At 44.7% G+C, this 12474-nt stretch overlaps 1 protein-coding gene across 6 annotated transcripts in view; it reads left to right on the top strand.

Moving 5' to 3' along the window:
• The window catches only part of TMEM260 (transmembrane protein 260), an 87406-nt gene that overhangs the window by 38347 nt on the left and 36585 nt on the right, over positions 1-12474 (top strand). For 4 of the 6 annotated variants that reach the window (XM_053393949.1, XM_053393862.1, XM_053393674.1 and 1 more), the window contains 4 exons: positions 481-521; positions 2533-2616; positions 6260-6377; positions 8339-8511. In XM_053393949.1, coding sequence (XP_053249924.1) covers positions 481-521; positions 2533-2616; positions 6260-6377; positions 8339-8511 — 416 coding nt within the window. The remainder of the gene's footprint in view (positions 1-480; positions 522-2532; positions 2617-6259; positions 6378-8338; positions 8512-12474) is intronic. The other 2 variants (XM_053393768.1, XM_053394041.1) reach the window with 2 other exon arrangements.

The raw sequence follows: 12474 nt of genomic DNA, 5'->3' as shown, positions 1-12474 counted from the left end.
GCCTCCACAGTTGAAGGCAGCAATGCTTCTGAGCATTGTCTGGAAACAGCAGGAGGGGAGGGTGGTCCTGTGTTCGAATCCTGCTCCCTGGTTTCCCACAGGCATCTGGTTGGCCACTGTGAGAACAGGACTAGATGGCCTGATCCTGTAGGCTCTCCTTACGTTACTGGGGCCAGCACCAAGTGACTCTGAGGAAAGTCCGCGATAAGGGAGGACATGGCAGTGGCGCAAAAATTTATGTGCGGAGAAAGTGCATGGGGATTTTTCCCCCTCTCTCCTTTTCTAGAACTTGGGACCCTCCGACAAAGCTGAACGTTCGCAAATTCAGGACAGGGAAAATAAAGTGTACTTCTGCCCTTGGAGTTGCCTCTGACAATATGTAGCGATGGACTCCATTTAAAATCCTGGGGTTAACCTCTGGAAAAAGAGGGCAGGAACCTATTGCAGCATTTGTTGAGTTTTTTTTTCTTTTCTGTGTAGGCAAAATTAGAGAATGGATCGAGTATGGCTGATATATTGCTGTAAGTGAATCGTCTGGGAGGGCTCGTAACAAAATCCTACATTGATGACCTCTTCTTCTTCCTCCTCCTCCTCTTCTTCTTCTTCTTCTTCTTCTTCTTCTTCTTCTTCTTCTTCTTCTGTCAAAGAGCAAAATGACTACCAGACTTTTAGAAGACATCTGAAGGCAGCCCTGTTTAGGGAAGCTTTTAATGTTTAATAGATTGTTGTATTTTAATATTCTATTGGAAGCCGCCCAGAGTGGCTGGGGAAACCCAGCCTGATGGGCGGGGTATAAATAATAAATTATTATTATTGTTGTTGTTGTTGTTGGTTGTTTTGCTGTTTTGTTGTTGTTGTTGTTGTTGTTGTTGTTGTTATGTGTATTATATGTATACCCTTCCTTTTTCATTGCTAGGGACTCAAGGCAATTGATAAAAATAGGAGCTGCTAAAAACATAGGGAAAATCATTTAAAATCCAATTAAACATTGATAAAATTATATACACACACATCATACAAATAATTTTAATAAAAGCAGCACAGCACACCAACCCTTTCATGAAAAATGGTCCGTTCCCCAAAGCACATTGGAATAAAAAGGTCTCTATCTGCCGGCAGAAGGATAACAAGGAGGGAGCCAGGATGGCTTCTCTAGGGAGCGAGCTCCAAATTTTTGGAGCAGCCACACAGAAGGCCCTGGGGATTATTCGGCTGCAGCAGGCAGCAGCATTTTGACTTCCCACAATATCGCTGGTGTAATAACATTGTTCCAGGGCAGGGATGCTCCGTGAATTCTCATACAGATGACCAGCTTCGTACCTCCTGGAACCGACGTGCAGATCAGAACTTCATTATCCACTGGTCTCTTGCACTTCCCAAACATTTTGACATTTCACATGTTTCAGAATGTACAGTCATACCTCGGGTTACAAACCCTTCAGGTTGCAGACCTGCCAAAACCCGGAAGTACTGGAATGGTTTACTTCCGGGTTTCAGCGGTCATGCATGCACAGAAGTGCTAAATCGTGCTTTGTGCACGCGCAGAACCACTGAATCGCAACCCTCGCATGCGCAGATGCGCCACTGCAGGGTGCAAACGCTGCGGGTTGTGAACATGCATCCCGCACGGATCACGTTCGCGACCCGAGCGTTCACTGTATTTAAAAATGAAAATACTGATGTAACGTTGGACATGTATGTTTTGAAAGAAGATGCTTTTCAAAAAAACGAGTTTAACAATCTTTAAACACATTTTTGAGAGGACTAATGTGCAGATGGGGACACGGGTGGCGCTGTGGGTTAAACCACAGAGCCTAGGACTTGCCGATCAGAAGGTCAGCGGTTCAAATCCCTGTGACGGGGGGAGCTCCCGTTGCTCGGTCCCTGCTCCTGCCAACCTGGCAGTTCGAAAGCACATGAAAGTGCAAGTAGATAAATAGGTACCACTCCGGCGGGAAGGTAAACGGCGTTTCCGTGTGCTGCTCTGGTTCGACAGAAGTGGCTTAGTCATGCTGGCCACATGACCCAGAAGCTGTATGCCGGCTCCCTCGGCCAGTTAAGTGAAATGAGCGCCGCAACCCCAGAGTCGGTCACAACTGGACCTAATGGTCAGGGGTCCCTTTACCTTTAATGTGCAGATGAATATGGCAATTGGACGGTGTAGACGACTAGGGAACCACAGTTGAATTTGACGCAGGCTGCGTCACTTCACCCTGAAACACCGTGGGAACCAGCGGCCAAATATTCGTTGGAACCTCGGGCAAAATACGTCTTTAAAGGGTGGGCCAGGGCAGGTGTCAACTGTGGGCCATGCAGGGCCCCAGCAACAAGCCTGCCTTCTTGCATCAACTTAGTCTTCCCAATTGTCAGAATAGGACATCATGACTTCCACTCCATGGCTCCTGAGACCCCGTGATTTTTCTGCCAGCGGTTGTACTGCCGTGATTTGTGGATGCATTGATCTGACGGCTGTTGCAACACCTGCATTTATCTATTGCACTACTAATATTTTGACTTTTGATGCCTTTGCAGTTTCCAAGTGTCTGACATGAGGACGGAGCTCTCCGCCATCACCCAAGCCCTTGCGATCATCGCGTGTTTGTGTGCAGCAGTGAGGTAGCAGCCAGTTTTTGTTTGTGGGTTTACTCTTCAAAAAGTTGTTCTCATATCCTCCTCCGTTGTGCATTACTAAAATCCATGCCTTCGTAGGGCGTTTGGACCGCTCCCTTATTGTACCGATTAGTGATTTTATGGCTGTGATTATTTCCCCTTCATGGATCACTGCCTTGCCGTGGCAAAGGGGCTTGAATAACTCAGAGAAGCTATGAACTATGCTGAGCAGGGCACCCAAGATGAACAGGTCATAGTGGAGAGTTTTGACCAAACGTGATCCACCTGGAGGAGGAACTGGCAAGCCACTCCAGTATCCCTGCCAAGAAAACTCCATGGACAAAGACAACAGGCATATAAAAGTTATGACGCTGGAAGAAGAGCCCCTCAGGTCAGAAGGCGTCCAACATGCTACTGGGGAAGAGCGGAGGGCAAGTACAAGTAGATCCAGAGCTGATGAAGCGGCTGGGCCAAAGCTGAAAGGACGCTCAGTTGCGGATATGCCTGGAAGCGAAAGGAAAGTCCAATGCTGTAAAGAAAAATATTGCATAGGAACCTGGAATGTAAGAACCATGAACCTGGGTAAGTTGGAGGTGGTCAAAAATGAGATGGCAAGAATAAATATTGACATCCTGGGCATCAGTGAACTAAAATGGACAGGAATGGGCGAATTCAGTTCGGATGACCATTATATCTACTACTGTGGGCAAGAAACCTGCAAAAGAAATGGAGTGGCCCTCATAGTCAACAAAAGAGTGGCGAAAGCTGTACTGGGAAGCAATCTCAAAAATGATAGAATGATCTCGATACGAATCCAAGGCAGACCTTTGAACATCACAGTAATCCAAGTTTATGCACCAACCACTGGTGCTGAAGAAACTGAAATTGACCAATTCTATGAAGACTTACAACACCTTATAGAAGTGACACCAAAGAAGGATGTTCTTCTCATTATAGGGGATTGGAATGCTAAAGTAGGGAATCAAGAGATAAAAGGAACAACTGGCAAGTTTGGCCTTGCAGATCAAAACGAAGCAGGGCAAAGGCTAATAGAGTTCTGTCAAGAGAACAAGCTGGTCATCACAAACACACTTTTCCAACAACACAAGAGACGACTCTACACATGGACATCACCAGATGGGCAGCATCGAAATCAGAATGATTATATTCTCTGCAGCCAAAGATGGAGAAGCTCTATACAGTCAGCAAAAACAAGACCTGGAGCTGACTGTGGCTCAGATCATCAGCTTCTTATAGCAAAATTCAAGCTTAAACTGAAGAAAGTAGGAAAAACCACTGGACTGGTAAGATACAATCTAAATCAAATCCCTTATGAATACACAGTGGAAGTGAGGAACAGGTTTAAGGATTTAGATTTGCTGGACAGAGTGCCTGAAGAGCTATGGATGGAGGCTCACAACATTATACAGGAGGCAGCAACGAAAACCATCCCAATGAAATGGAAATGCAAGAAAGCAAATTGGCTGTCCAACGAGGCCTTACAAATAGCGGGGGAGAGAAGGCAAGCAAAATGCGAGGGAGATAGTGAAAGATACAGGAAATTGAATGCAGATTTCCAAAAAATAGCAAGGAGAGACAAGAAGGCCTTCTTAAACGAGCAATGCAAAGAAATAGAGGAAAACAACAGAATGGGAAGAACCAGAGATCTGTTCAAGAAAATTGGAGATATGAAAGGAACATTTCGTACAAAGATTACCATAATAAAGGACAAAAGTGGAGAGGACCTAACAGAAGCAGAAGACATCAAGAAGAGGTGGCAAGAATACACAGAGGAATTATACCAAAAAGATATGGATGGCTTGTACACCCCAGGTAGTGTGGTTGCTGACCTTGAGCCAGACATTCTGGAGAGCGAAGTCAAATGGGCCTTAGAAAGCACTACAAATAACAAGGCCAGTGGAAGTGATGGTATTCCAGCTGAACTATTTAAAATTTTAAAAGATGATGCTGTTAAGGTGCTACACTCAATATGTCAGCAAGTGTGGAAAACTCAGCAGTGGCCAGAGGATTGGAGAAGATCAGTCTACATCCCAATCCCAAAGAAGGGCAGTGCCAAAGAATGCTCCAACTACCGCACAATTGCACTCATTTCACACGCTAGCAAGGTTATGCTTAAAATTCTACAAGGCAGGCTCAAGCAGTATGTGGACCGAGAACTCCCAGAAGTGCAAGCTGGATTTCGAAGGGGCAGAGGAACCAGAGACCAAATTGCAAACATGTGCTGGATTATGGAGAAAGCTAGAGAGTTGCAGAAAGACATCTACTTCTGCTTCATTGACTATGCAAAAGCCTTTGACTGTGTCGACCACAGCAAACTATGGCAAGTTCTTAAAGAAATGGGAGTCCCTGATCACCTCATCTGTCTCCTGAGAAATCTCTATGTGGGACAAGAAGCTACAGTTAGAACTGGATATGGAACAACTGATTGGTTCAAAATTGGGAAAGGAGTACGACAAGGCTGTATATTGTCTCCCTGCTTATTTAACTTATATGCAGAATTCATCATGCGAAAGGCTGGGCTGGATGAATCCCTAGCTGGAATTAAGATTGCCGGAAGAAATATCAACAACCTCAGATATGCAGATGACACAACCTTGATGGCAGAAAGTGAGGAGGAATTAAAGAACCTTTTAATGAGGGTGAAAGAGGAGAGCGCAAAATATGGTCTGAAGCTCAACATCAAAAAAACGAAGATCATGGCCACTGGTCCCATCACCTCCTGGCAAATAGAAGGGGAAGAAATGGAGGCAGTGAGAGATTTTACTTTCTTGGGCTCCATGATCACTGCAGATGGTGACAGCAGCCACAAAATTAAAAGACGCCTGCTTCTTAGGAGAAAAGCAATGACAAACCTAGACAGCATCTTAAAAAGCAGAGACATCACCTTGCCAACAAAGATCCGTATTGTAAAAGCTATGGTTTTCCCAGTAGTGATGTACGGAAGTGAGAGCTGGACTATAAAGAAGGCTGATCGCCGAAGAATTGATGCTTTTGAATTATGGTGCTGGAGGAGACTCTTGAGAGTCCCATGGACTGCAAGAAGATCCAACCTATCCATTCTGAAGGAAATCAGCCCTGAGTGCTCACTGGAAGGACAGATCCTGAAGCTGAGGCTCCAATACTTTGGCCACCTCATGAGAAGAGAAGACTCCCTGGAAAAGACCTTGATGTTGGGAAAGATGGAGGGCACAAGGAGAAGGGTACGACAGAGGACGAGATGGTTGGATAGTGTTCTCGAAGCTACCAGCATGAGTTTGACCAAACTGCGGGAGGCAGTGGAAGACAGAAGTGCCTGGCATGCTCTGGTCCATGGGGTCACGAAGAGTCAGACATGACTAAACGACTAAACAACAACAACAAGCTGATTATTTCACTGCAGTCTTTGAATTCCACCCTGGGAACCTTGTTTGAAGTGTAGTTTTAACGATCACATTAAAAATACTGATTAAAGCCAACGGCAACCACCTTTCGCCTGGCTTTCTTTGGAATCACATCTCTGATGTACCTTTCGTGATGTTAGTTGTGTGTGCTGCATCTTCTGCCGTTCTTCAATTAAAACGCAGTTTTGTCTTTTGCATTTTTCCACCTTAATCACTCTCTTAATCGCAGTCTCTCTCCCCTCTCCTAGGCCCAAGGTGGAGAAGCCAAATTTAGTCTGGCTGTTCACTTCAATGCTCCTCGCCTATTCGTTTTTCTTTGCTTGGAGAGCAAATCTGGATATTTCAAAGCCGCTGTTTAAAGGAGTGGTATGTTTGCTTTCAAGGTTGCTATTTATGTGTTTTTTTAAAAAAACAAACAAAACAAAACATGGTTTTAATTTAATTTAAAGCTTATTTCAGGATTTAGAAATTGCTCTGCGATATCTGAGCAGAGAGATGAATGTCTGGGGGAGGGAGAGAAAAGTTCAGGGGGAAGAAAGTATTTTTCCATTTCCCCCTAAAGCCCATTTCTTTGGGGGGGGGTTGTTTCTGGAAAAGAATGAAAAAGGAAAAGCACTGTGACATGTGAAAGGATGTAGAAGTTTGTTTCAATCTGGGCAAACTTTCGGCTTTTAGAAAGTCTGTGATAGATATGGTGACAAATACGAAGAAGCCAAAAGAGAAACTGATAGTGATATCTCAGATAATGAGACTGATTAAATTTATAGTATTCATCAACTCTTGGTTCCTTCCCTTTTTCGCAGAAAGCATGTTATGGACACGAGTGTTGTATCTCTGCTTGACTTTGTTGAGGACTGGAGGAAACCTAATAGTTTTCAGCATACATTATACTTTTCTCTTTTTTCTATAATGTTGATGTGTTCCCTTGTTTTTATTGTTTTATACCTGCTCCTTATAAACTGGCAAAATGAAAAAAGATGCCAGGCTGTAACTAAAATTACATGCAACTAAAATTTAAACCTGAAAATTCCACCTGTCCCACACAGAGATTACCTTCTTTGCTGGTGATGCTAGGAATTGAACCTCGGGCTTTCTGCACATGCTCTGCCAGTGAGCTGTGACCCTTCCTCTAGATTTTGGAAAATCGAAAGACAATCTCCCAGGTCTATATTTACCAAAGCTAAAAAGTGTTTTGCAAACATGCATTATGTGGGAGATTCGCAGTCAAACCTAACAGTGCTAGGTAGTATGTGAAGGGGTTAAGGACCACAGAGTTCTCAATTACTAGAGTAGCCTCTGTGATGTCACATCCCTTCTTCTCCAAGGAGGGAGGAAGTAAGCCTTGTTTCCTGTTCCTTTCTCTGTCTCTCTATCACTCTGCAAGCAAGGAAGCAGAAATACATCAACTTTGTTCTCTGCCTCTCATATGTATCTGAGGCTGCTTTGCTGTATATATTTCAGCTAAGCACATTTACCTGCATTTTATTGTTGCTACTAAGGAAAATTCAACTCTGAGACCTAGCGACTGTAAGTAAAACATTTTAAACTTACCTTGCAGTCTGTGGTCTTAAGGCCAGGTGCCTTAAGAGCTGGGATGTATTAAAAAGGTTTAAAAACCTATTCTTAGGCATCAGTAAATCTGCCTAACAGTGAGATTTAAACTCCACTACTGGGTCTCTTTAGGTGCAAGCCCTGCATTTTCAAAACAGGCACAAGCCATTTTGTGTTAATCCAAACACACGGGTCTCTAGAGAATCAGTTATAATTAATATATCCTTACTATGATACCTGGGACGTGGGTGGCGCTGTCGGTTAAACCACAGAGCCTAGGACTTGCCGATCAGAAGGTCGGCGGTTCGAATCCCCGTGATGGGGTGAGTGCCCATTGCTCGGTCCCTGCTCTTGCCAACCTAGCAATTTGAAAGCACGTCAAAGTGCAAGTAGATAAATAGGTACTGCTCCAGCGGGAAGGTAAACAGTCTTTCCGTGTGGTGCTCTGGTTTGCCAGAAGCGGCTTAGTCATGCTTGTCACATGACCCGGAAGCTATACACCGGCTCCCTTGGCCTGTAAAGCGAGATGAGCGCCGCAACCCCAGAGTCAGTCACGACTGGACCTAATGGTCAGGGGTCCCTTTACCTTTACCTATGATACCTAGGATAGCTCAGTTGGTGGAGCATGAGCCCCACATTGGGCAAAAGATTCCTGCATTGCAGGCGGTTGGACTAGATGACCCCCGTAGTCCCTTCCAACTCTGCATTTCTATGAGTCTAATACCCATCACATTTCTATGCAATTTGGGAAATGCTGTCTGTCTGTCCTTCTGCAGGTCGAGCGATTCTGGATGCAGAGCAATGCGGTGGTTGCTGTTCTAGCCGGCCTCGGTTTCTCCTCGCTTTTCTCTTTTGCAGAGGGGTTGGCTGGAAACAGCCGAGTGCTTCGGTGCCTGGAATGGCTTCTTGCTGCCGTTCTGGTTACTGGGCAAATCTACTCTAATTACAGGTAACTGCAAGAAAGAGCACAGTGGGTTCAGCTTTGCAGAGTGTGCTTAAAAGTCCAATTAGTGTCGTGTTCATTTCCCACTGTTCCCTCAAGTGGTTCAGGGCAGCCACACCTTCTTCTCGCTTCCTTATTTAGCCACGCAACTCGTGTTGTAAGGAGGCTTCGTCTTCTGTTCTGCCTTGTATCCATCGCATGCAGCGCCGCTTCCGTTCCACTGCAGTTCGCCTTTTGCCAAATGCTACGTTATTCATCTCGGTGCCCCGCTGCTACATGTCATTCCACCTTGTGCAAAGGAAAGAGAATGCAAACAGGGAGCGAGATGTAATCGGTTGCATATCAGAAGGAGCTGGAACAACAACAAATCCTGAACTGGTTTGATTTCCGTTCAGGACATGGGACGTGTAAGCAAACATCTGCCATTTCCCCTTCCATTTCCATTGAAATTGTCTGATGTCCCTACTCACAACACCCCTGCCAGATAGGTTAGGCTGAAAGATAGCAATTAGCCTACTTATTAGCCAATGCAATTCTGGGCTGCATCAATAGGAGTATAGCATCTAGATCAAGGGAAGTAATAGTGCCACTGTATTCTGCTCTGGTCAGACCTCACCTGGAGTACTGTGTCCAGTTCTGGGCACCACAGTTCAAGAAGGACACTGACAAACTGGAACGTGTCCAGAGGAGGGCAACCAAAATGGTCAAAGGCCTGGAAACGATGCCTTATGAGGAACGGCTAAGGGAGCTGGGCATGTTTAGCCTGGAGAAGAGGAGGTTAAGGGGTGATATGATAGCCATGTTCAAATATATAAAAGGATGTCATATAGAGGAGGGAGAAAGGTTGTTTTCTGCTGCTCCAGAGAAGCGGACATGGAGCAATGGATCCAAACTACAAGAAAGAAGATTCCACCTAAACATTAGGAAGAACTTCCTGACAGTAAGAGCTGTTCGACAGTGGAATTTGCTGCCAAGGAGTGTGGTGGAGTCTCCTTCTTTTGAGGTCTTTAAGCAGAGGCTTGACAACCATATGTCAGGAGTGCTCTGATGGTGTTTCCTGCTTGGCAGGGGGTTGGACTCGATGGCCCTTGTGGTCTATTCCAACTCTATGATTACTATTATTACTACTACTACTACTACTACTACTATTACTAGTTATTTGTTATTCTTTTATTCGTACCCAGCCACTCTAGTCAGCTCCCAACAAAACACAGTGGTACCTCGAGTTAACTACTTAATTCGTTCCGGAGGTCCGTTCTTAACCTGAAATGGTTCTTAACCAGAAGCACCACTTTAGCTAATGGGGCCTCCTGCTGCCACCGCGCCGCCAGAGCATGATTTCTGTTCTCATCGTGAAGCAAAGTTCTTAACCCGAGGTACTATTTCTGGGTTAGCGGAGTCTGTAACCTGAAGCGTATGTAACCCAAGGTAGCACTGTATTCACAATGAAACATCAACCATTAAAAACTTCCATATACTGTACAGAGAGCTGCCTTCAGATGTCTTCTAAAAGTCATATAGTTGTTTATCTGTTTGACATCCAACGGGAGGGCGTTCCACAGGGTGGGGGCCACTACCGAGAAGGCCCTCTGCCTAGTTCTCTGTAGCTTCATGTCTCGCAGTGAGGGAACCACCAGAAGGCCCTTGGAGCTGGACCTCAGAGTCCAGGCTAAATGATGAATGTGGAGACGCTCCTTCAGGTATACAGGGCCTAGCGTGGATTTGAACCCAGGTCTCCCTGCTTGTAGTCCAATCATCTTGCTACGCTAGCTCTTGCTTAGAACCCTTTAAGACTTCACACTGCTTGGGCAGGATGGGAGCATCTTCTAAAAACGTGCCACCTGGGATCTTAGCAAAAACGCTGCATCAAGGCAGTGCCGGATTTACGTATAAGCTAAACAAGCTATAGCTTAGGGCCCCACTCTCTTGGCCCCCCCCCCAAATTATGAGTCTTTGTAAATTTTGTTTCTAAAGGAACTTTTGTTATTGCCAACTGCCAATGTGTTTGCATTATGAAGTTTGCTATGAATAAAAAATCACTTAAAGTTAGAGCTTAATAATTATTTTACTATTAATATACAGGGTGAGGCCCGTGGATACAGAGGACACATGTTCCACGGGGCCTCTTTTAAAAGACTCACCCTGTACTTCTTCTTAATTGTATTTCACTATTAATATAAAAAGGTAAAGGGACCCCTGACCATTAGGTCCAGTCGCGGATGACTCTGGGGTTGCGGCGCTCATTTTGCTTTATTGGCCGAGGGAGCTGGCGTACAGCTTCCGGGTCATGTGGCCAGCATGACTAAGCCGCTTCTGGCGAACCAGAGCAGCGCACGGAAACGCCGTTTACCTTCCCGTCGAAGCGGTACCTATTTATCTACTTGCACTTTGATGTGCTTTCGAACTGCTAGGTTGGCAGGAGCAGGGACCGAGCAACGGGAGCTCACCCCGTCACGGGGATTCGAACCGCCGACCTTCTGATCGGCAAGTCCTAGGCTCTGTGGTTTAACCCACCACCCACATCCGTCCACTATTTATATACTTCTTCTTAATTGTATTTCAGTTCAACAATTACTTTGATAAAATACATATTTTGTTATGTGCAAATGGCTTGAGATACCCATTAGGTCCATAAATTACCATATAGCAAATATTCAACCCAAAGAACAGTGACAATTTGTTGTTGGCAAAGGACAGCTGGACATATCAAGGGCCCCAGTACAGTGGTGCCTCGCAAGACGAAATTAATTCGTTCTGCGAGTTTTTTCGTCTTGCAAATTTTTCGTCTTGCGAAGCACGGTTTCAAAAGAAGTTTTGGAAAAGCTTCAAAAATCACCAAAGTCTTCAAAAACCTCAAAAAAGGCTACCACACCGCGTGCAACTGCACCTCTTCAAGCAATGCACCCTGGGTATTAACGGTTTTAAGAAAAAGGAAACAAACTTGCAAGACGTTTTCGTCTTGCAAAGCAAGCCCATAGGGAAATTCGTCTTGCAAAGCAACTCAAAAAACCAAAAACCCTTTCGTCTTGCGAGTTTTTCCTCTTGCAAGGCATTCGTCTTGCGAGGTACCACTGTACCTTCAGTAGCTTAGAGCCTCATCAAACCTAAACCCAGCCCTGCATCAGGGCATCAAAACTAGTTCCGCCATTGACCATCCAAAGCTGCCGTCTGCTGAATGCCGTCTGCTGCTCTATTTAGGCCAGGGAATCTTTACCACTCCCTATGTATTAAATGCAACTCCCAACATCAGATGCTGGCTGGACCTGATGCAAGATCGACTCCAACAAGTCCTCCATTCATCGGTCAAGTTCATCTCTGCCTTCTGAAGGGATGTAGAGCCTTGTTCTTTTGCAAACTCCTTTGCCAAAGGAAATAATAATAATAATAATAATAATAATAATAATAATAATAATAATAATAATAGTATTTATATCCCGGCCCCCCCGCCAAAGCCAGGCTCAGAACGGCTAACATCATACAATGCATAAAACAAATGGATCAATAAATTAAGATACACCCCACAATTAATTCAGTAGTGTTGCCCACCAATTTGCTTGGCTTTAATAATAATAATAATAATAATAATAATAATAATAATAATAATAAATTTTTATTTATACCCCTCCCTTCCCGGTTCAGAAAACCGGGCTCAGGGCGGCTAACAACAAATTTAAAACACTTAATTGATGCAACAAAAAAACAGCATAAAATACAGTATAAAACGTGAATAACAATAAATCCAGGATTAAAAAATCAATTTAGGGGGGAAATCCATCCAATAAACATTAGATGATCACCAGGGCTAGACAAATTCATGGGGGAGAGGGCTGTTGATGGATACCAGCCATGATGGCTATGCTTTGCCCTCCACTGCTGGAGGCAGCAATGATTCTGAATGCCAGTTTCTGGAAGCCACAGGAGGGGAGAGTGCTGCTCTTGAGTTCGAATCCCGCCTCTTGGTTTGCCACA

Source organism: Podarcis raffonei, chromosome 1 (assembly GCF_027172205.1).
Source record: "Podarcis raffonei isolate rPodRaf1 chromosome 1, rPodRaf1.pri, whole genome shotgun sequence".
In the NCBI taxonomy this organism is placed as follows: Eukaryota; Metazoa; Chordata; class Lepidosauria; order Squamata; family Lacertidae; genus Podarcis; species Podarcis raffonei.
This window is presented reverse-complemented; position numbering and strand designations above follow the sequence as displayed.